Source organism: Carcharodon carcharias, chromosome 8, assembly GCF_017639515.1.
Source record: "Carcharodon carcharias isolate sCarCar2 chromosome 8, sCarCar2.pri, whole genome shotgun sequence".
NCBI lineage: Eukaryota > Metazoa > Chordata > Chondrichthyes > Lamniformes > Lamnidae > Carcharodon > Carcharodon carcharias.
The window spans coordinates 119,597,919-119,623,703 of record NC_054474.1 but is presented as its reverse complement, the minus strand read 5'-3'; the positions used below and the strand labels follow the sequence as shown (position 1 = coordinate 119,623,703).

Below are 25,785 nucleotides of genomic sequence, written 5' to 3'. Positions count from 1 at the left end.
TGCAGATGTGGTCTAACCAGGGCTTTGTATAGCTGCAGCAAAACTTCCTCCCCTTTATATTCCAGTCCTCGTGACATAAAGATCAACATTCCATAAGCTGTTTTGATGATGTTTTGTGTATCAAATTTGGTGAGCTTTGTACGACTTTACCATTAGTCAGGGAGCAATGGGGTTTGTGGTGTTCTCACTGTGGAAATGGTCTGCTGCATATTCATGTCTTTGATGTCATATTGCTCAGTGAGGCTGTGAAAACCTGTCAGGAGTGGGGCACATGGTGTAGTAATGATCTTTCGATCAGTTAAACAGCAGGTTGTATGAAGCTGTCCCAGCTGGTGACTGTGCCTGTATGGAAATTGATATGCCTTCACACTGGAGGGTCCCACATGTGTGTGTCTGTATCTCTGTCTGTGGATATGTGTGTGTGTCTGTGTCTGTTGGTGTATGTGTGTGTCTGTGTTGGTGTATGTGTGTGTCTGTGTGTGTGTCAGTTGTGTCAGTGTATGTGTGTCAGTCTGTGTGTTGGTGTCTGTGTGTGTCTTTTTTTTGCTGGCTGCAGATAGATGTGGACAGTGACAAAGCAGAGCTTCCTTTCTCTCAGTCACAGTAACCACGGTGTTGGGCAGCCTTATCCTGATCTCCAGAACTAGATTGTTTGCATGACTCGCTCCTGATATGACACTGGTTCTCTTGATACAGATGTGATCCTGGGAGTTCACCCTAACTGCCCAGAGTGGGTAAAGTGATGTGTGACCAAGGCTACAGATTGTGTTCACTGTGATCTGGTGCTTTCTCTAGTAATTAAATTAAGATGGATCCTATGTTTCTGGGTAGTTCAGTAATCTGGATCAATATTGATAAAGACTGAAACTTACTCTGCAAATATACTTTAAATATTTCTGCTGTTGCAAACTAAGCTTCAAAATAGCTGCTTTTCTTTACACAGACCAGGGTGACTCAATCCATCCCTGTTAACCTCCTTATTCCAGGGAAACCATCCCTCCCCATCTTGTTCTCCTAGGGGAAACTGCTCTGCCCCTCTTCACTATCCTGGGGAAACACCCAGCCCTTGTTATCCCCTGTGAACTCCTCCCCCTCGCTCTCCCAGAGGAATCCCTAGTTAAAAAGGATGTTAAATGAAGAGTTTGAGCAATATTTTGTCTGTCATAAGGTCAACTTACAATACCAAACTGAACCCAATGTGGCAATCTCACAGCTCACAGCCAATTAAACATCTTGGTGCAGCAATATTGGGGAGTGGACACTAGGACGAAGGCACATTGTTGGGGCAGAGTGAAGCAAGTCTTCTTGTGTTCTGTCTCACCTGGCAGTGCCAGCTACTGAAACTGGCTCACTGACACGAGAAGTTCCCTTTCCCAGAACAGACATTCCTCATTTTGACAGGTACAAAACTCGCCGGGGAAAATAAAGAGTGTTGAATTCCAAAAACCATAGACTTTTTTAGGCGTTTTGAATGGAGGAACTTTAATTCTCGTTAACCTGTTGTCGTATGATCAGTATAGTGTGACTTCTGTTGTGTGAATACTGTAGATTTCAGACTGCAGGTTTGGAAGCTGTACTGGATGGTTTCCTGCTCACCACCCTCAGTGTGAACATAAGAATATAAGAAATAAGAGCAGGAGTGTGTCACATGGCCCCTCGATGCCGCTCCGCCATTCAATAAGGTCATGCCTGATCTGCTATTGTTCGTTCATGGGATGTCGCTGGCTAGGCCAGCATTTGTTGCTCATCTCCATCTGCCCCTTGGGAAGGTGATGGTAAGCTGCATTCTTGAACCGCTGCATAGATACTTCCATGTCTCAGCTTCACTTTCCCACCCTCTATCTATATAAACCCTCGATTCCACAGACCAGTTCAAGGGTCAGTCAATTTTAACCAGTCAGTTAGTCATGAGCAGGTGAAGAAGGTGACTAGCTCCATGCAGCTAAAGTGCTGCTGTTAGCCCTGGGAGCCAGTTGGTAATGCTGTGCAGTTGGGGTTCGGACAAAGTCCCAGTAGCCATTTGCTTGTTCCATGCTGCTGAGAGAGTTAAGCTCAGAAGAAGCTTTGGGAGCCATTGATAGCTTAGTGCAGTCATGAGCAGGAGCTCAAGAAATCCTACGTGACTGGGTGTGTTCAGAAGCAGGCAGAAGAGGCTCCATGCATCAGAGGTCTTTTGGTGAGCAGTCTCCAGGCAGTCAGGGCTCGTGAGAAGTCCTGAGAAGCAAACTCTGGAAGGGAGCAGTCGTTAAGGCAGTCTGAGTTGGAGCGGCTTTGAGGGTGTTCCGAGGTTAGATCTTTGAAAGTATAGAATTGGAATCCCTTGTGAAGAAGATGGAGTTTAAAGAGATTGTGTAACTCATGGTGAATACTAATATCTGAGTGGGTTGCTGAGAAATCTGTGGGATCTGTTTCGACCGCATCTGCAATTTGATGTGCACTGTAGGGTGTTTGACCATGGCTTATATATTAATTCATATGCACCTCATGTTAATTCTGAATGTTAAAGTATAAGCTACGTTTATATTGTAGATTGTTTTACTTTTCTAATTTAGTAAAGTTAGTTGTGTTTGTTCAAATCCTGCGGAATCTTGTGGCTTTATTCCAAAAGCAGACGTCTTTAATCTCAACCTTTAACTATTTTAAAGAAAATGTTACTGGTCCCTAACCGGACCTCCCCCCATGTCTGGTCAAGAATCGTAATTGACTTAGGAGCAGGAGTAGGCCATTCGCCCTTCAAACCTGCTCCACCTTTCAATAAGATCATGGATGATCTGGTAGTGGTCTCAACCCCACTTTCTTGTCTGTCCCCCATAACCTTTGATTCCCTTGCCTAACAAAAGCCTTGAATATATTTAGTGACCCAGCCTCCACTGCTCTCTGGGGAAGAGAATTCCATGGGCAACAACCCTGTGAGAGAAAAAAATTCTTCTCCAGACAGTGTAGGCCCATTCTACTCAATCTCTCCTCCTAGGACAATTCTTACACCAGGCCTAGGATGAATCTTCACCCTCTCTAAGGCAAGTGTATCCTCCCTTAGGCACAGAGACTTAAACTGTACATAGTACTGCGGTGGCGTCTTGGCAAAATACTGTATAATGCAGCAGGACTTTCCTATTCCTGTACTCCAATCCCCATTGCAATAAAGGCCAACATACCGTATGCCTTCCTAATTGCTTGCTGTACCTGCATTCTAACTTTGTGTTTTGTTAACAGGGACAGCCAAATCCCTCTGAACATCAACATTTAATAATTTCTTACTATTAAAGAAAAATTCAGCCTTTTCTATTCTTCCTTCCAAAGTAAATAGCCTTATCCTTCCCCACATTGTATTCCATCTGCCACATAATTGTCCACGTACCTAACCTGTCTTTAACCCTTTGCAGACTTGGCCTGATTTTAACTCTGGGTAACTGGATGGATTTTGAATGGGTTAAAATTGGGCCCTTTGTATCCTCCTCAGTTTAATTTGTATCATCAGCAAACTTGGATACATTGCACATGGTCCTTTCATCTAAGTCATTATTATAGACTGTGAATAGCTGAGGCCCCAGCAATGATACTTGCATCACCCCACAAGGATGCTAATCTGAATGTGACCCACTTATTCCTGCTCTGTTTTCTGTCCTTTAACCAATCCTCTATCCCGGCTAATATATTACCCCAACCTCATGAGCTCTTCTTTTGTGCAACAGCCTTTTGAAATTCCAAATATACTGCATCCACCGGTTCCCCCTCCATCTACCCTGCTTGATACAGCCTCAAAAAATCCTTAATAGATTTGTCAAACCCTATATCCCCTTTCATAAAACCATGTTGATTCTGCCTAATCATAATATGATTTTCTAGGTGCCCTATTAACACTTGTTTAATAATGGATTCCAGCATTTGGCTAGCTGGCCTGTAGTTCACTCTTTTCTCTCTCCCTCCTTTCTTGAATAGTGGTGTTACATTTGCTATTTTCCAATCCACTGGGACCATTCCAGAATCCCAGGGATTTTGGAAGATCACAAACACTGCATTCACTGTCTCCACAGAACCCTCGGATGGAGGCCATCAAACCCAAGGGATTTTTCAGCTTTCAATCCCACTTATTGCTCAAATAGTTTTTCTTTACCAATATTAATTACTTTAAGTTCCTTCACATTAAGTGGGATGACTGTGCAGTGTATTTTCCTCTTTGTTTAGGCAAGGTTGGTGAGCTGGGTATAGGCTTGATGTAATCAGAGGGTATTTTTCTCAGTCTCACTGTGTGATTGTTCCCCAGGTACGGTGTCAATAAACTGGAGGAGATGCTGAGGCCCCTTGTTAATGAAGGACTTGGTTGCGTGTTGATCTTTGGAGTTCCAGCCAAACTCCCTAAGGTAAGATTCAAAAGAACCACCCCTAAGGCTGAGCTAGCTGCGAGGAAGAGAGCCCCCAGATTTACACTGCATTGTATGGTATACCTGCATACCTTCAGAAACAGCACATTTTGAGCTATTGAGAGCTTGCTGAATCCTAAAAGAGAGAACAAACTTGCATTTATGTCGCACCTTTCACACCTCAGAATATACCAAAACAATTCACAACCCTTCAGCAATGCTTTTGAATTGTAGTTACTGTTCGTAATGTGGCAGCCAATTGGTGCACAGTAAGATCCCAATAAAAACATTGACAACAGACCTGTTCATCCATTTTGATGGTGTTACTTGAGGGATGAAAACTTAAATAAACATAATTTGAGTGCTGTTCCACAGACAAATATAATCTTTAAAGTGTTTCCCAATGAATAATTCATAAATTATTTACTAAGGACAACTGAAAGCATCAAACACTACATAACTGGTATAAAAACAAAAAACTGCGGATGCTGGAAATCCAAAACAAAAACAGAATTACCTGGAAAAACTCAGCAGTTCTGGCAGCATCGGCGGAGAAGAAAAGAGTTGACGTTTCGAGTCCTCATGACCCTTCCACAGACTGGTGCTGTTTGTTTCAGTGCAGAGGTTTCGGGTCGATGTAGAGGACTATTTTCCTTGGAAAAAAAAGGCTGAGAGGAGATTTGATAGAGATATTCAAAATCAGGAGGGGTCGGACAGTGTAGCCAGGGAGAAACTATTCCCAGAATGAGAGTGCTCAGGTTTGAAGTAATTGGCAAGAGAAGCAAAAATAATATGAGAAAAAATATTTTCAGGCAATGAGTGGTTAAGATCTGGAATGCACTGCCTGAGAGCCTGGTGGAGGAAGGTTCAATTGAAGCATTCAAGAGGGAATTAGATTGTTACTTGAAAAGGAAGAATGTGCAGGGTCACTGGGAGAAGGCAGGAGAATGGCACTAGGTAAATGCTCATTTGGAGAGCTGGTGCAGGCATGATGGGCCGAGTGGCCTCTGCACTGTAACAATTCTGTGGGACACTGTAGAGGGAGTGTGTGTGTGTGTGTGTGTTTTCATGCAGGATTGAGAAGACTTTGATTGGGGGCTCTGAGTAATACATTGAAGCTAGTGATTTGCTAGTAATTGGTCTCAAAAGGCTGTCTTTTCTCCGACAGGATGATAGAGGGTCTGGAGCAGACTCGGAGAATAACCCAGCCATCCTGGCCATTAAAAACCTGCGAAAGATGTTTCCAACATTGGTAATTGCCTGCGATGTCTGTCTCTGTCCGTACACTTCCCACGGGCACTGCGGTAAGCAAACATTGAGGCATAAAACTTTCTTTTACACTGACCCCAGGAAGGACCAAACCCCTTCTACTTCTCAGCTCAGTTTACAAAATGGGATGTTTCAAATGCACAGAGACAGAAGGTCAGCCTGAAGCTAGTGGATGAGGTCAGGCCAAGCCGGATTTTTTCTTTTTATTCATTCACAGGATGTGGGCCTCGCTGGCTGGACCAGCATTTATTGCCCATCCTAATTGTCCTTGAGAAGGTAATGGTGAGCTGCCTGCTTGAACCGCTGCAGTCCATATGGTGTAGGTACACCCACAGTGCTGCTAGGGAGGGATTGCCAGGGTTTTGACCCAGTGACAGTGAAGGAATGGTGTTATATTTCCAAGTCAGGATGGTAAGCGGCTTGGAGGGGAACTTCCAGGTGGTGGTGTTCTCCATGTGTCTGCTGCCCATGTCCTTCCAGATGGTAGTGATCGAAGGTATGCGTGGGTCAGACGGTGGCTGCAGTTGTATGAGGCTGTGGAGTGGGTGTGTGGCCTAGAGCCTCCTTATGAAATCTTGAGGAGCAACTCCTGCACCTTCTCGCCTTCTATAAAACTTCAGATTAGATTTGTCAACTTTGTCTGCCTGGAACCCTTTGACCCATGATCCCTTCCCAGCAGGTCTGGACTCATGAAAGCAGATTCCAGACCCCTAATGGTCACCAGGGCAGGTAGTGGGCACTGGACTTTGGGGTAACAACCAGTAACGGGCTCTGGATCTGGGGATAATGTCTCTTGGCTTGTTTATTCTAGGAATACTCCGGGAGGATGAGACATTGAACAATGAAGCAAGCTGCCAGAGGCTGATGGAGGTGGCACTCGCCTATGCCTGGGCAGGTGAGTGCAGAAACTGGGAGCAATGAACTATCCAAAAGTTGTTCTTCTACAATAAGGCGAAGCACAGAGCAGTGGGGGAATCAGGAAATCCCTCCTCCATCACACAGATGTTAACCAATTCACAACCAAAAAAAACCAATCACTTAAACACAATGTGATCAAACATGACCCTTCACCTCTGTCTGCCGGAGATAAAGTGGGCCAAGCTCACAGGGGGTGAAAGTTCACCCTGTCTGCACATGTAATGAGCTTCAACAGCATCGACCCAGTGGCTGGCATGGAGAATGGAATTGGCAGAGCAGGCATCAGAGGGCCAACGTGGCTCATATTGAGTTGGTATAAAAGGAGATTCAACCTGAACCTGGCGGATTATTTACTTTGTGCTTGCTGCTGACAATGAAGCAAAACAATAAAAACACAGGCAGTTCCCAAACACTGACCTCAACCAAATCAAAATTCCCAACTGAATGATATTAAACATGTTCTCATTGCAGAGATCTGAATGTTCAGCCTTATGCCTGCTGCCAGACCTAAGCAGAGTAGAGACCCCTGTGTCTGACTCTGCTGCACAGGCATAGCACTAGGCTCAGTTGAAATCTGAAGGATGCATTGACCCTCCTGAGCTGTCCCACGTTGTTATTGCTGTTTAGCGAAATTCCCAGATGAGAAATTATTTGATTCACCGCAGTAATGTGCCCTAAATCCAACACGGGTCAATGCCATATTAGATTTAATATTGACTAACAAGTCAGATTTTAGTTAAAAATCTAATGGTGTGTGAGCATTTGTCGAATAGCGATCATAATCGTCATCAGCTCCTTGAAATGAGGAAGATGTCTGCCAGGCTTCACAATTTGAAGCTATCATAATATGATTGGATTCAATGTGTGTTTGAAAGAGAGAAAAATGAAAAAGCGACTAAGATTTTAGATTTAGGTAAGACTGACTTCGATGCAGAGAGACAGAGACTGTCCACAGTAAACTGGACAAATCTGTTAATAGTTAAAACAACAGATCAGTGCATGATGTTCAGAAAATAATTTAATGTGGTACAAAATCTAAAGGACAAGAGCTCTGCTTACAAAAAAAACAGCCGTGGACAACTGAAGAGATAAGAGACAATGTGAAATGGAAAGAAAAAGCATACAGCAGTGGTTCAACAAGGCAGCTCATCAGCACCTTCTCAGGGGCAACTAAGAATGGGTAATAAAAGCTGGCCTATCCAGTGATGCCCACATCCCATAAATGAATTTAAAAGAAAAATAATGCAAAAATAGTGTAGCTCCTTGCAAATGGGAGAGATACAAATAGCAAAGGGTGACAAAGGAGATAATAAGTGCTATAAAAAAGGGACTACAAAAAGAAACTTGCAAAGGACATTAAAATCAGCATAATATTTTCGCAGTTCTATTAGGTAAAGTGGCCAGGAGCAATGGGGGCCCCTGGAATACTAATAGCAGTGATATTGTCAATGAAAAGAAGGAAATGGTGAACATGCTGAATAATAACTGTGTCAGTATTTACAGGGGAGGAAGAGGTCAGCATGTCAGACATCCCAAGGAAATTAATATTGAATCAGGGACAGGGACTCAACAAAATGAACACAAGTAAAATTAAAGTAACGAAATAATGGCATGGAAGAGTGATAAATCCCAAGACTGGAATTTTGCAGCCCCTGTGGTGGTAAAATACCAGGTGGGGTGGCAGTAAAGCTGGGAGCCATGCAGGGGTACCATTCCTGGTGCCTACCCATGCACCCCACCGGAATTTTACCAGTAGCAGGAGAGGTGTTGGGCAGCCCGCACACCCCTGGGCCAATTGAGGCTCTTGAATGGCCAATTAGTGGCCTCCTCCCGCCACCACTGGGATTTTTACCTGCAGCAGGAGGAGGCTGATACCAAGTGTTCAGCCAGCCAGGGAAAACCTGGCAGAATGGGGGCCGGGCAAGTCTCCCCATGCCAATCAGAGGCCCCCCCCACATGGGTATTCTCCCCCCCTTGCCATGTTCACCCTGCCACCACCCCCTTTGCCAAGTACTGCTAACTTCATCCCAGCGAGACCCCAAACTTCAAGTTCAGCTCTTTTGCAGCACGCTTCCCTCTGGGACTGGCTGCAGTCTCAGCAGTCTCACCACTTGCTGTGGTGTTGCTGGGACCAGAGATGCTGGCCATTTGATTGACCAGCAGCTCCCGGAGACTGGACCTCCTCCCCAATCGGGGCCAACAAAATGGCTGCAAAGTAAACCAAGGGAATTCAGCCCTTTCTTTTTAAAGGAAGTGGGTGGAGTCATTTTTTTTAAATATTCGTTCACGGGATCTGGATGTCACTGGCTAGGCCAGCATTTATTTCCCATCCTTAATTGCCCTCCTTCAGAGGGTATTTAAGAGTCAACCACACATTATTGTGGATCTGGAGTCACATGTTGGGCAGACCAGGTGAGGACAGCAGATTTCTTTCCCTAAAGGACATAAGTGAACCAGATGGGTTTTTTACAACAATTTACAATGGTTCCATGGTCATCATTAGACTTTTAATTCCAGATTTTTATTGAATTCAAAATCTACCATTCGCTGTGGTGGGATTCGAACCTGCGTCCCCAGACCATTACCCTGGGTCTCTGGATCATCAATCCAGAGTCAATACCACTATGTCATCGCTTACAAAGTAACATCATTTACAAAGTTCCCTCAATTTGGGAACTGTTCCTTTAGATTGGAAAGTCACTCTTATTTAAGAAATATGAGACACGGAAACCGTGTGTAATTAAGGATTAGCTGACTGAATGTCTCGAACATTTCCAGCTGATCAGCGAGAGGCAGTGTGGTTTTGTAAATTGCTATCAAACCTGAATTCAAATGGAATTCAGAGGTGATGAAAGCAGAAAACATGGCAAATGTGAGGTCATCCACTTTGGAACTAAAAACAATAGAACAGGGACTTCCTAAATGGTGAAAAGCTTGAAACGGTGGAGGTCCAAATAGAGTTGGGGGTTCAGATACATAGATCATTAAAATGTGCTGAACAGATGCAGAAAATAATGAAGAGGGTTAATGGAATACTGGTTTCAATTTCCTCTCAACCTTCTCTGAAGAGACCAACAAGAGAGCTTCTCCAATTTAGCTACATATCTGAAGTCCCTAATCCCTAGAACTATTCCCATAAATCTTTTCTGCACCCGATCTAAAGCCTTCACGTCCATTCTAAATGCGGTGCCAAGAATTAGAAACAACACTCCAGTTGAGGCTGAACCAGTGTTTTACAAAAGCTTATCAGAGTAAGGTGGTCGGGAGACTGTGTCCGAGCGAGGCAGAGACCATGTGAGTAGTGGTAATGGCAGTAATCTGTCAATCAGCTGAAAGTAGTTGGTTCAATTGGTGTTAATTACAGTGGCAGGAAGTTAAACTAGCTAGTGACTCATCAAAGGGTGTATATAAGAGCATAAGAGTCAGCGTTTTCAAACCACACAGTCAGGGTCATTAATATATAACAGAAAAAGCAAGAGTGATGGGAACCTGAGAGGGAGTTCAGATTCGAGGGAAGCAAAACTAGTAACGGGAAATAGAAAAGTAAAAAGCAAAAATAGAAGGCAGACGAAGCAGAGGCAAGCATCAGATAAGATCAGAATAGAGAATAAAGTTAAAAAAGCAGAATTGAAAGCACTCTATCTGAATGCATGTAACATTCGCAAAAAAGTTGATGATTTGAATGCACAAATTGAGGTAAGTGAGTATGATTGAATCACCATAATGGAGACGTGGCTACAGGGTTACCAAGAATGGGAACTGAATATCCAAGGATATTCGGCATTAGGAGGGATAGGCAAAAAGGAAAAGCAGGTAAGATAGCACTGTTAATAAGGGACGAGATCAGTATGTTGGTAAGGGAGGATCTTTGATCAAAGGATCAAGATGGAGAATCAGTTTGGGTGGAGCTAAGAAACAGCAAGAGGCAGCAAACATTGGTGGGAGTTGTTTATAGGCCACCAAACTGTGAAGATAATGTTGGGCTCGGTATAAATCAGAAAATTAGAGATGCATGTAACTGGTAATACAGCAATTACGGGCAACTTCAGTTTACACACAGACTGTGTTAACCAGATCAGCGCTAATGCTGTAGAGGAGGAATTCCTGGAGTGCAAATGAGATGGGTTTCTGTAGCAATACGTTGAGGAGCCAACTAGGGATTGGGCTATTTTGGATTTAATGTTGTGTAAGGAGAAAAGGCTAATTAATAACCTTGCTGTAAAGGAGCTTTTAGGAAATAGTGACCATAATATGATAGAATTTCACATTAAGTTTGAATGTGACCTAGTTCATTCTGAAACTAGGGTCTTAAATCTGAAGAAAGGAAATTATGAAGGTATGAGAAGCAAGTTGGCTATAGTGGACTTGGACAGGCTAAATGAATGGGCTGGAACATGGCAGATGGAATATAAGGTGAATAAATGTGAAGTTATCCACTTTGGTAGAAAAACAGAAAGGCAGGGTATTTCTTAAATGCTGAGTCTAAAACCTGGGGACATAAACTCAGGATAAAGGGGCAGGCCACTTAAGACTGAGATGAGGAGGAATTCTCTACCCCTGAGGGCTGATGCTGGCTCAATCATTAAGCATTTCAAGACAGAAATCGATAGATTTCTGGAGACCAGTGACATCAAGGGATATGAAGGTAGTGCGGGAAAGTGACATTGAGGTAGATGATCAGCCATGATCAAATTGAATGGTGGAGCAGACTCGATGTGGCCTACTCCTGTTCCTATGTTCCTTACGTTCCTTGCTTTTGTATTCTATGCCTCTATAAATCCCAGGATCTCTTTGCCTTTTTGACCATTTTCTCCATCTCCCTACCACCTTCAATAATTCGTGTACATATACTCCCAAGTCTCTCAGTTTCTGCACCCACATTAGAATTGTATCTATTATTTTGTATTGCCTTTCCTTGTTCTTCCTACCAAAATGTATCACTTCACACTTTTTACATTAAATTTCATCAGCCAGGTGCCTACTCATCCCACCAGCCTATCTATGTCCTCTTCATTACCTCCTCAGTTCGCAATACTTCCAAGTTTTGTGTCATCTACAATTTTTGAAATTGTGCCCTGTATACCCAAGTCTAGGTCATTAATAGAAAAAGGAAAGTAGGGGTCCCAACACCGACCCCTGGGAAACCCCACTGTATACCTTTCTCCAATCTGAAAAACAATCACTGCAGTTTCCTGTCACTCAGCCAATTTCATATCCACACTGCCCCTGTCCTTTTTATTCCATAGGATTCAACTTTCCTGGATGGCCTATTATATGCCACTTTATCAAATGCCTTTTGGAAGTTCAGGTACACCACATCAACTGCATTACCCTCAACTACCCTCTCAGCTACCTCATCAAAAAAATCGATCTAGTTCATTAAACTAGATTTGCCTTTAACAAATCCCTGTTGGCTTTCTTTAATAACCCACACTTGTCCAAGTAATTGGTAATTTTGCCCCAGATTATTGTTTCTAAAAGCTTTCTTACTATCGAGGTTAAACTGACTGACCTGTAGTTGCTGATTTCATTCTTACAACCTTTTTTTTGAAGAAGACTGTAAGTTTGCAATTCTCCAGTCCTTTGGCACCACCCCTGTATCTAAGGAGGATGGGAAAATTCTGGCCAGTACCTCCGTGATTAACACCTTACTTCAGTCAGCATCCTTGGATATATCTCATCCAGTCCTTGTAACTTGTTAGAAAAACTGGCTGTACTTAAAGTTAATATCTCCACTTTATCAATTTTCAGCTCATCCAGTATCTCTACTACTTTCTGTTTCACTGTGACTTTGCATAGCATCTCCTTCTTTGGGAAAGACAGATGCTAAATGTTCATTTAATACCTAAGACCTCCATGTGCCTCCATGCGTAAATCGCCTTTTTGGTCCCTAAATGGCCCCACCCTTCTTCGTGCTAGCCTTTTACTTTTTACATGCTTACAGGAGACTTTTGGTTTCCCTTTTCTGTTAGCTGCCAGTCTCCCCTCATACTCTCTCTTTGCCTCTCCAGTTTCCTTTTTCACTTTCCCTCTGAGCTTTCTAGATTTAATCTTGTTCTCACTTTTATTACCAACCTGACACCTGTCATTAGTACCTTTTTTCTGCTTCACTTTATTCTTTATCTCTTTCGCCATTCAGTGAACTCTGACTTTGCTTGCCCTAACTTTCCCCCTCATGGGAATGTATCTTGACTGTACCCAAACTACCTCCACTTTGCATGTACCTGAACTCTCTCCACCTCGCCTGTACCCGAACTCTCTCCACCTCGCCTGTACCCGAACTCTCTCCACCTCGCCTGTACCTGAACTCTCTCCACCTGGACTGCACCCGAACTCTCTCCACCTGGACTGCACCCCAACTCTCTCCACCTGGACTGCACCCGAACTCTCTCCACCTGGACTGCACCCGACCTCTCTCCACCTGGACTGCACCCGACCTCTCTCCACCTGGACTGCACCCGACCTCTCTCCACCTGGACTGCACCCGACCTCTCTCCACCTGGACTGCACCCGACCTCTCTCCACCTGGACTGCACCCGACCTCTCTCCACCTGGACTGCACCCGAACTCTCTCCACCTGGACTGCACCCGAACTCTCTCCACCTGGACTGCACCCGAACTCTCTCCACCTGGACTGCACCCGAACTCTCTCCACCTGGACTGCACCCGAACTCTCTCCACCTGGACTGCACCCGAACTCTCTCCACCTGGACTGCACCCGAACTCTCTCCACCTGGACTGCACCCGAACTCTCTCCACCTGGACTGCACCTGAACTCTCTCCACCTGGACTGCACCCGAACTCTCTCCACCTGGACTGCACCCGAACTCTCTCCGTCTGGACTGCACCCGAACTCTCTCCACCTTAAAGGCAGCCCATGTTTCCGTCAAAGTTCTTTGTTTCTAATTTCGATCACACTGAAAATGGCCCTCCTCCAATTAATTATTTTTACTCTGGATTGCTTCTTGTCTTTTTCCATAGACAACCTAAACCTTACAGTACCATCAATGTTCCACAAATGTTCCCCTATTTAAACTTGATCCATTGACCCACGATTGCCTGGCCTGGCAGTACCTCCTTCCTCACTTGGTCATTGATCATGAAAATTCTCCAGAGAACACTTCCCCCTCTCTGTCCTTTATACTATCACTAGTGCAGTTTATATTTGGATATCTAAAGTTCCCCTTTATCACTACAAAGGATACACACATAGAATATAAGGCACAGAAAGAGGCCTAACCAGTCCATGCCAGTGTTTCTGCCGCACTCAAACCTCCTCCCATCTTTTCTCATTGAAATTTACTGTCATAACTCTCTAATCCTTTCTCCCTCATTTGTTTAGTTCCCCCTTAAATGCATCTATACGATTCACTTAACAAGTTCCACATTCTCACCACTCTTTGGGTAAAGAAGTTTTTTCTGAATTCCCTATTGGATTTCTTGGTGGACTCTCATATTGACAGCCTTTAGTTATGCTCTTCCCTACAAGGGGAAACATTCCCTCTGTATCCACTTTTATCAAAACCGTTCAGAATTTTATAGACCTCCATTAGGTCACCGCTCAAATTTTCTTTTTTCTTTTATTTTTAATCATTCTCGGGATGTGGGCTTTGCTGGCTGGGCCAGCATTTATTGCCCATCCCTAGTTGCCCTTCAGAAGGTGGTGGTGAACTGCCTTCTTGAACAGTGCTGTTAGGAAGGGAATTCCAGGATTTTGACCCAGTGACGGTGGAGGAACGGCGATATATTTCCAAGTCAGGATGGTGAGTGAGTTGGAGGGGAACCACCAGGTGGTGCTGTTCCCATCTATCTGCTGCCCTTATCCTTCTAGATGTGGGTTTGGAAGGTGCTGCCTAAGGAGCCTGGTGAGTTCCTGCAATGCATCTTGTTGAGTAGAGCAGTGCATTTTCTAAAGTAATGATACCCAGCCTATCAATCATTTCCTGATATATATACCTACTTATTCCAAGTATCATTCGTCTCCCTCTCCAGTAAGACAACTAGAACTGCACATAACACTCTAATTGCAGCCTAACCAAGATTCAAGATACTGGTTTAGCATAACTTACCGATTTTTCGGTTCTATCCCTCCAGAAATAAAGCCTAGTGTTTGGTCTGGTTTTTTATGGCCTTTCTGACCTGTGGTGGAGATTTTAATGATTGATGTGTTTGTACTCCGAGATCCCTTTGTCCCTCTACTTCATCTAGACTAGCACCTTCCAAGTAATAAATGACCTCCCCATTCGTCCTATCAAAAATGTATCACCTCGTATAGGAACATAGGACTTAGGATCAGGAGTAGGCCATTCAGCCCTTCGAGTCTGCTCTGCCATTTGATAAGCTCATGGCTGATCTGACTGTGGCCTCAGCTCCACCTTCTTATCTGCGCCCACATAACCTTTGACTCCCTTGTCAGTTAAAACTCTAACTCAGCCTTGAATATATTCAATGACCCGGTTTGAGAATTCCACAGGCTCATGATCCCCTGAAAGAAAAAAAATTCTCATCTCCTTCTTAAAAGGGAGACCTCTTATCATTAAACTCTGTCCTCTAGTGCTAGTCTCCCCCACATGAGAAAACACCCTCCCAGTATCCACCCTATTAAGTTCCCTCAAGATCTTATATGTTTCAGTAAGATCACCCCTCAATCTTCTAAACTCCAATGGGTAAAGACCCAATCTGTTCACCCTTTATTCATAAAATAAGCCCTTCATCCCAGGAATGAGTCTACTAAACCTTCTCTGAACTGTTTCTGACACAAATATATCTTCTTCAAATAAGGAGACCAAAACTGTAGACAGTGCTCCAGATGTGATCTCACCAAGGCCCATTATAGTTGCAGCAAAACTGCCCTACTTTTATATTCCATTTCTCTTGTAATAAACGCCAACATTCAATTTGCCTTCCTAATCACTTGCTATACCTGCATGCTAAATTTTTGTGATTCATGTACCAAGACAACCAGATCCCTCTGTACCACTAAGTTCTGCAATTTCTCTCTATTTAAGTAGTATACAGCTTTTCTATTCTTCCTGCCAAAGTGCACAAGTACACATTTTTCCATCCGGCAAATTTTTGCTCACTCACTTAACCTTTGCAGTCTCTTTAACTCCTCTTGACCCCTAACTTTCCTACCTATCTTGGTGTCATCGGTAAATTTAGCTACCATTCATTTAGTCCCTTCAACTAAGCCATTGATGTAGATTGTAAATAGTTGAGGCTCCAGCACTTATTCCTGTGGCACTCCACTAGTTACAGCTTGTCAACCTGAAAGAAACCTATTTGTCCCTACTCCTACTTCCTGTTAGCTAACCAGTCATTTATCCATGCTAATATGTTACCCCTAACACCATGAGCTCTTATTTTGTGTAGTAACCTTTGATGAGTCATCTTATCAAATGCCTTTTTGAAATCTAAGTACACCATATCTACAGGTTCTCCTTTATCCACATTGACTGTTACCTCCTCAGAGACTTCTAATAAATTCATTAAACATGATCTCGCCTTCATAAAACCATGTTTACTCTGTCTGATCCCATTATGATTTTCTAAGTCTAACCTAATTAATAATGGATTCTAGCAATTTCCCTAAGACAGATGTTAGGCTAACTGGCCTGCAGTTTCCTGCTTTCTGTCTCCCACCTTCCTTGAATAAAGGTGTTACATTTATTAGTTACCAATCTGCTGGGGCTGGAAGGAAGTTTGGAAGATTATAACCAATGCCTCTCCTATCTCTGCAGCGATTTATTTTAAGACCCTGGGATGCATGTCATCAGGTCCTGGGCACTTCTCAACCTTTAGGTCTAATAGTTTTCCCAGTACCTTTTCCTTGGTGATGGTGATTGTTTTAAGTTCCTCCTTGCCTTTCATTTCTTGATTTTCACTATCTTTGGGAAGTTTTCTAAGTCTGCTAAAGTGAAGACAGACACAAAATACCCATTCAACGCCTCTGCCATTTCCTTGTTTTCCATTATTAATTTCCCAGACTCATTCTCTAGAGGACCGCTCACTTTAGATACTCTTTTTCTTTATAAATTCTTGTAGAAACGCTTACTATCTGTTTTATATTACTAGCTAGCTTTCGCTTATACTCTTCTTTCTCCCTCTTCATTTTTTTTAGTCCATTCTTTGCTGATTCTTAAAATCTGTCATATCCTCTGACTTAACACTAATCTTTACAGAATTGTACAGTGTTTCTTTAAATTTGGTACTATCCTCATCATCCATGGCTGAATAAGGAAGTTGCATCCTTCTCAAAGAGTCTTTCTTTTTCACTGGGATAAATCTTTGCTGAATGTTATTAAATATCTCCTTAAAATACTACCACTGCATCTATAATGTTTTACCTCTTAACCTAGTTTCCCAGTTCACTTTAGCCAGCTCTGCCTTCGCACCCTTATAATGACCTTTATTTAGGTTTAAAACACCCTGCTCATCTTCAAACTGAATGTGAAATTCTACCATGATATAATCGTTGTGGCTGGAGACTCCTTTACTATGAGGTTATTGATTAATCCTGTCTCAATGCTCATTAACAGGCCTAGAATAGCTAGCTTCCTGGTTGACTTTAGAACATAGTGCTCTAAGAAATTGGTGTGAATGCACTCTATGAACTCATTTTTCAGGCAACATTTGCCAATCTGATTCACCCAATCCACATGTAGGATAAAGTCACCCATTATTATTGCACTATCTTTCTTACATGCCCCAATTATTTCTTCCTAAATACATTCTCCTACCATGTAACTACTGTTAGTGGGGCCTATAAAGTACTCCAACAAGTGACCGCTTACCTTTCCTATTTCTTATCTCTCCGCAAACTGATTCTACATCTTGCTTTTTCGAACTAAGGTCATCCTCTCATTACTGTACTAATGTTGCCTTTAATTAAGAGAGCTACACCATCACATTTTCCCAGCTTCCTGCCTTTCCAAAATGTCAATTACCCTTTCAATATTCAGGTCCCAGCCTTGGTCACTTTGCAACCATGCCTCTGTAATGGCTGTCAAGTCATACATATTTATTTCTATCTGTGCTAACATTTTGTTACGAATGGTGTGCGCATTCAGATACAGAGCCTTTTAATCTATCTTTGTACTATTTTTACAATCCCTGACCTTATCTGTTGATGTACTTTTAAGTTTGTATGCTCTGTCCCTTTCTATCACACACTGTTTATCATTTCCCAAATTGCTATCCTGCTCTATTCCCTCATCATGTCCCTTTAATTTATCACCTCTACTCTCGTATGATCCCTTCCCCCCAATATTTAGTTTAAAGCCCTCTCTACTGTTCTAGTTATGTGACTTGTCAGAACACTGGTCCCTGAACGGTTCGGGTGAAGGTGATGCCAATAGTACAGCCCTCTTTTCCCCCAGCACTGATGTCGGTGCCCTATGAGTGGAAACCCATTTCTCCCACACCAATCTTTGAACCGTGCATTTAACTCTCTAATCCTATTTACCCTACCCCAATTTGCTCATGGCTCAGGTAGTAAGCCAGAGATTATTACGTTTGAGGTTCTACTTTTTAATTTGGCCCATAGTTGCTCAGTATTCCTAAGGAGAACCTCTTTCCTAGTCCTGTCTATGTGGCTGGTACCCACGTGGACCACGACAATGGACCCTCCCCTTCTTCCTGCAAGTTCCTCTCCAGCCCAGAACAGATGTCCCGAAGTCTGGCACTGGAAAGGCAACACAGCCTCCTAGACTCATGCTCTCGGCTGCAGAGAACTGTATTTATTCCCCTGATTAAACTATCCCCTTTTGCAAGTTTACTCATGTCCTCCTGTAATATGTTGCAGTCCTCCTCAGCATTGACACTCCACCCCAGTTTGATGTCATTTAGAAATTGTATTTTTGATTCCAAAGTCCAAATTGTTAATGTAAGTTGTGAATAGCAGTGGCTCCAGCATTGATCATAAGGCGGAGAGAGAGCGAGAGAGAGAGTTGGGGAGGGAAACGCAGGGAGAGTGTGTCGGGGAGGGAGGTGGAGAGAGAGAGAGAGTCAAGGAGGGGAACGCTGAGAGAGTCAGGGAGGGAAGCAGTGAGTGCGAATTGGCAGATGGTGAAATTTAAGATCCTGTTGACCTTTTGCAGCAAGTCTGAAATTGGTATCAGATTCGCATCTGCACAGGGAGGCTGTTGGTCTGTGAACGTCTGCTGAAACCTATCCTGATGTTGTTCACTCTAGGTGTTTACTTTGTATTTCAGTTAAACAAAGGGTGTTGTTGTAAAATAAGTCAGGGAACTTAATGTTACTGAGAGATTTTACATGCTCAAATGACAGGGTAAATATTCCATTTCTGTTCAAACATCTACGTAACTTAATGTCCCTTCACTCCTGTTATAATCCAGCCCTGTCAAGGAAGTTCCAGAGTCTCCTCTCTCTGATGAGGACTGGGCACCGCAAGTGTATTCGACCATTGTCCTTGACATCTTGGAACTGGGCTCATAATCCTAATAAGGAGGTGATGGAATGTGCTGGCAAGTAGGCAAGGGTTGTCCAGACAGGACAGTGAATGCCATCAGTGTAATGAGATTGGATAATCTCAGTCCAGCTCTCAATGGACATAAATCCATTGCACAAATTCCTATCATTCAGTATGAACACCAAATAAAGTCAACATGTGTTCCATTGGATAGAGAAGCCCAGTTATTAAAACATTTTAATTTGATTGTCTGAACTTGGATGAAGATCTAATCCTCCAATTGTGTACACATTCCTTTTTGACTACTGAAGGCAGCCTCACTATCCCTGTTTTTTTAATAATTATGCTAACAGTGGATTGTATTGTCTGTTTGAGTCTCCCCTCAGATGAAAAGGTTCCTCCTTGTGTGTGACTATGAATTTACATGTGGTCTTGTTTCAGGATGTCACATTGTAGCTCCCTCAGATATGATGGATGGCAGAGTTGGATCCATAAAACAGGCTCTCGTCTCCAATGAACTGGGAAACAAGGTAAAGCTGTACTCAGAGTGCACTGGAGCAAAGTCTCGGCTGTTGACTATTGCTTATCTCTACTTTTGGGATTTCTCTTCCGTTGAGGTGCAAATTCCAAACATGAGGATTTATTTCCGTTGATCTGTGATGTTATTTCTTCAATATCTACCTGTCATCTCCTCTCCTGAACAGCATAATTTTTCCTGAGGTAAAGTCACAGAGCCTCACAGTATGTCATAAAGTAAACATTCTCAAACTTACAGTTTGGCAATGATGGCCTGGAAAATCTGATGAACCCATTGTTCATCCCTGCAAAACACAATGGTGCTGAGGGATGCTAATTCTTGCCAATTAGCCCACTTCCCTCGTTCAATGGTACTGAGCCTAGTGTTAATATCCCCAATGTGACCCCGGCTGAGAACGCACCTCAACACAGACACGATTGAACCTGTGGCCTTAAGGTTTGTTTTTGATTTAGTATCCTGATCAAGAGATGAGGATGGGAATGAGGGGGAGAGGTCATTCGGAATGGGTGGACAGGTGTTCAATGGGAATGGGGTGTCGAAAGTTAAAATCTGTGTGAATGGTATTGGATCTTTAACACTGTTGTTTGATGTGTTGTCTTGTAGGTTGCAGTGATGAGCTATAGTGCAAAGTTTGCTTCCTGTTTCTATGGACCTTTCCGGTGAGTTCCAGCATGTTAAATCTCAGTGTGGCTTGGTTTAGGCTTGTGTTGGTCTGTGTGTAGCAGAGTGGAATGGTGTGGATCTGTGCGCTGCAATGTGTGTTGGTGTGGGTATGTGAAGGTCTGTGCACTGCAGTGTGGGTCTGTGTAGGTCTGTGCATTGCAGTGTGGGTCTGTGTAGGTCTGTGCACTGCAGTGTGGGTCCGTGTGGGTCTTTGCACTGCAGTACGGGTCTGGTTTTATTCATTCATGGGATGTGGGCGTCACTGGCTGGACCAGCATTTATTGCCCATCCCTAAATGCCCTTGAGAAGGTGGTGGTGAGCTGCCTTCTGGAGCTGCTGCAGTCCATATGTTGTATGTACACCCACAGTGCTGTTAGGGAGGGAATTCCAGGATTTTGACCCAGCTATGTGAAGGAACGGTGATATATTTCCAAGTCATGTGTGTGGCCTGGAGGGGAACTTCCAGGTGATGGTATTCCCATGTGTCTGCTGCCCTTGTCCTTCTAGATGATCACAGTCGTGGATTTGGAATGCCATGTGGAATGTGAATCCTGCAGGTTGTGGGAAATCCTGCAGGTACAAAGTGCCCTTGGTGACTACATCTGCAAGAAGTGTCACCAGCTGCAGGAAACTGAGCTCTGGGTTGCGGAATTCTAGCGGCATCTGGAATCACTGTGGTGCATCCGCAAGGTTGAGGATTACGTGGACAGCACGTTTAGAGAGGTGGTCACACCGCAGCTAAGAAGGGAGAGAGTAAACAGGAGACCACCAGAGTATCCAAGAGAAACAGGCAGATAGTGCAGGAGTCCCCTGAGGCTATCCTGCTTTCTACCCGCTTTTCCATTTTGGATGCTGCTGAGCGAGATTGTTCCTTAGAGGCCTGTAGCAAGAGCCAGATCCGTTGCACCACGGGTGGCTCAGCTGCACAGGAGGGGAGGAGGAAGAGTGGAAGTGCTATAATGGAAAGGGATTCCATAGTTCAGGGAGCAGACAGGCATTTCTGCGACCCTATACGTGACTCCAGGATGGTATATTGCTTCCCTGGTGCCGTGGTCAAGGATGTCACAGAGCGGCTGCAGGACATTCTTTTGGGGGAGGGTGAACAGCCAGAGGTCGTGGCCCACGTGGAGACCAATGCCATAGGTAGGAAAAGGGAGGAGGTCCTGAAAGCAGATTTTAGGGAGTTAGGAAGGGAATTAAAAAGTCAGACCTCAAGAGCAGTAATCTCAGGATTACTCCCAGTGCCATTTGTGAGTGAACATAAGAATAGGAAGATTGAGCAGTTCAACACGTGCTGGAAAAATGGAGTAGGAGGGCTTTAGATTTCTGAGGCATTGGGATCGTTTCTGGGGCAGGTGAGACCTGTACAAGAAGGACGGGTTACACTGTAACAGGACTGGGACTAATGTCCTCGCAGGGAGGTTTGCTAATGCTGTTGGGGAGGCTTTAAACTACATTCGCAGGGGGATTGGAACTGGAGGGGAAATTCAGAGTGAAGAGGAGAGGAACTGGCAGTGGGAAGTAGAGAAGTATTAACTGATGAGGAGGATATGTCAAAAAGTAGTATCAAGGTAAAGAGACTACTTGGAGAGTTTGATAGAATTAGAGTAGGCAATAGTAAGTCATTAGATAGGGTCTGAGTAAGGACGAAAGTAAAAATGCCTAAATCAGGATTAATGTGCATGTATATGAATACAGAGAATGTGGTTAATAAGATTGGTGAACTACAGGCACAAATTGACGAATGGAATTATGATATTGTTGCTACAACAGAGACCTGGCTCAAAGAAGGGCAGGACTGAGTGTTAATATCCCTGGGCAGAAGGTGTTTAGTAGAGATGGGGGGAATGGCAATATTGGTTAAAGATGGCATTTCAGTGCTGGAGAGAGACGATGTTCCAGAGGAGTCAAGGATGGAATCTCTCTGGCTAGAGGTAAGGAATGAAAAAGGTGCAATAACATTGATTGGTGCAGCACATAGACCACCAACTAGTGGAAGGGATGTAGGGAAACAAATCTACGAAGACATTACAGAGAGATGCAAGAATTACAGAGTAATTAAATTGGGAGACCTCAATTGTACAACTATGGACTGGGATGGGAATAGTGCAAAGGGACAAGAGGAGTGAGTGTCCCTGGAATGTGTTCAAAATAATTTTCTGCAGCAGTATGTTTCCAATCCAATGAGGGAAGGCACTGTTGGACCTGGTTCTGAGAAATGGTTGGCCCAAGTGAATCAAATGTCAGTGGGAAAGCATTTAAGGGACAGTGACCATTGTTTCATAAGGTTTAGGTTGGCCATGGAAAAGGGCAAGGAACAATCCAGGGCAGGGATAATTAATCAGTGAAAAGCCAACTTCGATGGGATGAGAATGCATCTGATTCGTGTGAGTTGGAATCAAATGTTGGCAGAAAAGACAACTCCTGTACAATGGGCCAACTTGAAAGGAAAAGTATTGCAGGCAATTCAAAGTATATTCCCTTGAAGGGGAAAGGGAGGACAAATAAATCCAGAGCACCTGGATGATGAGAGAGATAGAGGGGAAGGTGAAAAGGAAGAAGTGCGCGTATGACAGATGTCAGGTAGAAAATACAATGGTGGATCAGGCTGAATACAGAAGGATCTGAGGGAAATGAAAAAAAACAAATAAGAAGAGCAAGGAGAGAGCATGAAAAGAGACTGGAAGCTAACATAAAAGGGAATCCCAAGGAATTCTATAAGCATATAAATAATAAAAGGGTGGTAAAAGAAAGAGTAGGGCTGATTAGGGACAAAAAAGGGGACTTGCATCTGTGTCAGTTTTTGTGCTGCAGTGTGGCCCAATTGGATCTGTGTCGGCCTCTATGCTGCACTGCAGATCTGTGTGTTGTAGTGCGGCCTTGTGTGGGTCTTTACACTGCAGTGTGGGTCTGTGTCAGTCTTTACACTGCAGTGTGGGTCTGTGTCAGTCTTTACACTGCAGTGTGGATGTGTGTCAGTCTTTGCACTGCAGTGTAGGTCCGTGTAGGTCTTTGCGCTGCAGTGTGGGTCTGTGCACTGCAGTGTGGGTCTGTGTAGGTCTGTGAACTGCCGTGTGGGTCTGTGTAGGTCCGTGCACTGCTGTGTGGGTCTGTTTAGGCCTGTGCGCTGCAGTGTGGATCTGTGTAGGTCTGTGCATTGCAGCATGGATCTGTAACAGTCTGAGTGCAGTGTGGGTCTGTAACACTGTGTGCGCTGCAGCGCGGGTCTGTAACGCTGTGTGCGCTGCAGCGCGGGTCTGTAACGCTGTGTGCGCTGCAGCGTGGGTCTGTAACGCTGTGTGTGCTGCAGCGTGGGTCTGTAACGGTGTGTGCGCTGCAGCGTGGGTCTGTAACGGTGTGTGCGCTGCAGCGTGGGTCTGTAACGGTGTGTGCACTGCAGCGTGGGTCTGAGAAGAAAAGAATTCTCCTCATCTCTGTCTAAAAGGGCAACCCCTAATTTTAAAACAGTGACCTCTAGTTCAATGAGCATATGCGTGCAGCAATGCGAGTCTGGGAGGATGGGAGATCAAGTAATGAATCTGGGAGGAATTTTTTTACACAAAGGACGTGTGATTATGGAAGCTGCGGTTATATGGACTGCATAAAGCAGTTGGCATTCCCACTTTTAAGGCTTGGCTTGATGCCTACAAGGAGTACAGTGGAATACAGGGATATGAGGGCAGGATGGGAAGAAGTGATAAGAGTGGGGAACTTTTGCAGACAATAAACATTGCATTGACCTGATGGGCTGAATGGCCTATTACTTTGCTGCAGTCCCTGTTTAATTCAGTGTCCTTTGCCATCAGTGATGCTGCCCAGTCAAAGCCGGCCTTCGGAGATCGGAGGTGTTATCAACTGCCGCCAGGTGCCAGGGGGCTGGCGATTCGAGCTGTGGTAAGCCTCTGCCTGTGTAGTTAGAGCAGCCAACACACTAGATGGGTTTCGAAGTTGGAGTCCTATGCCTTGGGCAGAGTCATAGAAAATTTATAACATAGAAGGAGGCCATTCAGCCCATTGTTAATTGATGAAGAGTTTCTCAGTCTGATCCCACTTTCCTGCACTTGGTCTATAGCCCAGGTCACAGCTCTTCAAGTAGACAGATCCAAGCATTTTTTAAATGTGGTGAGAGTTTCTCCCTCTGTCACCCTTTCAACCAGTGAGTTCAAGGTCTCTACCATCCCCTGGGTAAAAAACATTTCCTCGTCTCCCCTCTAATTCTACTACCATACAGACATAAGAAATAGGAACAGAAGTTGGCCATTCGACACCTCATGCCTGCTCCACCATTCAATAAAATCATGGCTGATTTGCTTGTGTTTTGAGTTCCACATTCCCATCTACTCCCAATAATCTTTGATTCCCTTGCCTAACAAGAATCCATCTACCTCTGCCTTAAAAATATTCAATGACCCTGCCTCCACCACCTTCTGAGGCAGAGAATTCCAAAGTCACACAACCCTCTGAGCGAAAAAATTTCCCCTCATCTCTGTCCGACAAGGGTGACCCTTAATTTTAAAACAGTGTCCCCTAGTTCTGGGCTCACCCACAAGGAAACATCCTTTCCACGTTCACCTTGTCAAGGCTGTTCAGGATCTTATATACTTCAATCAAGTCACCCCTCACTCTTCCAAACTCCAGTGGAAACAAGCCCAGTCTGTCTAACCTTTCCTCATAAGACAACCCATTTAATCGAGATATCAATCTAGTAAACCTCCTCTGAACTGCCTGTAACGTATTTACATCCTCCGTTAAATAAGGAGACCAAAACTGCACACAGTATTCGAGATGTGGTCTCGCCAATACTCTGAAGTATAACTGAAACATAACATCCTGACTTTTATGTTCAATTCCTCTCGTAATAAAGGATAGTATTCCTTTGGTCTTCTAAATTACTTGCTCTACCTACATACTAACTTATTGTGACTCATGCATTAGAACACCTACATCCCTCTGCACTTCGGAATTCTGCAGTCATTCTTTGTTTAAGTAATACCCTGCTTTTTTTATTCTACCTGCCAAAGTGAACAATTTCACATTTTCCCATGTTATACTCCATTTGCCAGATCTTTGCCCACTCACTCAACCTATCTATATCCGTCTGCAAACTCCTTATGTGTTCTTCACAAGATATTTTCCTACTCATCTTTGTGTCATCTGCAAATTTAGCTACTAAACCATTGCTCCCCTCATCTAAGTCATTGATGTAAACCGTAAAAAGTTGAGGCCCCAGCACAGACCCCTGCAGGATTCTACTCGTCACACCTACCAATCAGACAAAAACCCATTTATGCATACTCTGTTTTCTGCAGCTAATTCTCTATCCATGCTAATATGTTACCCCCTACACCATGGGCTTGTATTTTTTGCAATAACTTTTGACGTGGCATCTTATCAAATGCCTTCTGGAAATCCAAGTACAGTAAGTCTACAGGCTCACCTTTAACCACAGTGCATCTTTCTCCTTCAAAAAGCTCCAATAAGTTGATTAAACATGATTTCCCTTTCACAAAACCATGCTGACTCTTCCCGATTATCTTGAGTTTTTCTAAGTGCCCAGCTATAACCTCCTTAATGATCGATTCTAACAACTTCCCCATGACAGATGT

The 25,785-nt window shown here is 43.8% G+C and overlaps 1 protein-coding gene across 2 annotated transcripts in view; it reads left to right on the top strand.

Moving 5' to 3' along the window:
• The window catches only part of alad (aminolevulinate dehydratase), a 42,513-nt gene that overhangs the window by 3,522 nt on the left and 13,206 nt on the right, over positions 1 to 25,785 (top strand). For both annotated transcript variants that reach the window (XM_041192857.1, XM_041192858.1), the window contains exons 4-9: positions 4,265 to 4,361; positions 5,530 to 5,665; positions 6,442 to 6,525; positions 19,420 to 19,508; positions 20,120 to 20,175; positions 23,986 to 24,073. In XM_041192857.1, the coding sequence (XP_041048791.1) occupies positions 4,265 to 4,361; positions 5,530 to 5,665; positions 6,442 to 6,525; positions 19,420 to 19,508; positions 20,120 to 20,175; positions 23,986 to 24,073 (550 nt within the window). The remainder of the gene's footprint in view (positions 1 to 4,264; positions 4,362 to 5,529; positions 5,666 to 6,441; positions 6,526 to 19,419; positions 19,509 to 20,119; positions 20,176 to 23,985; positions 24,074 to 25,785) is intronic.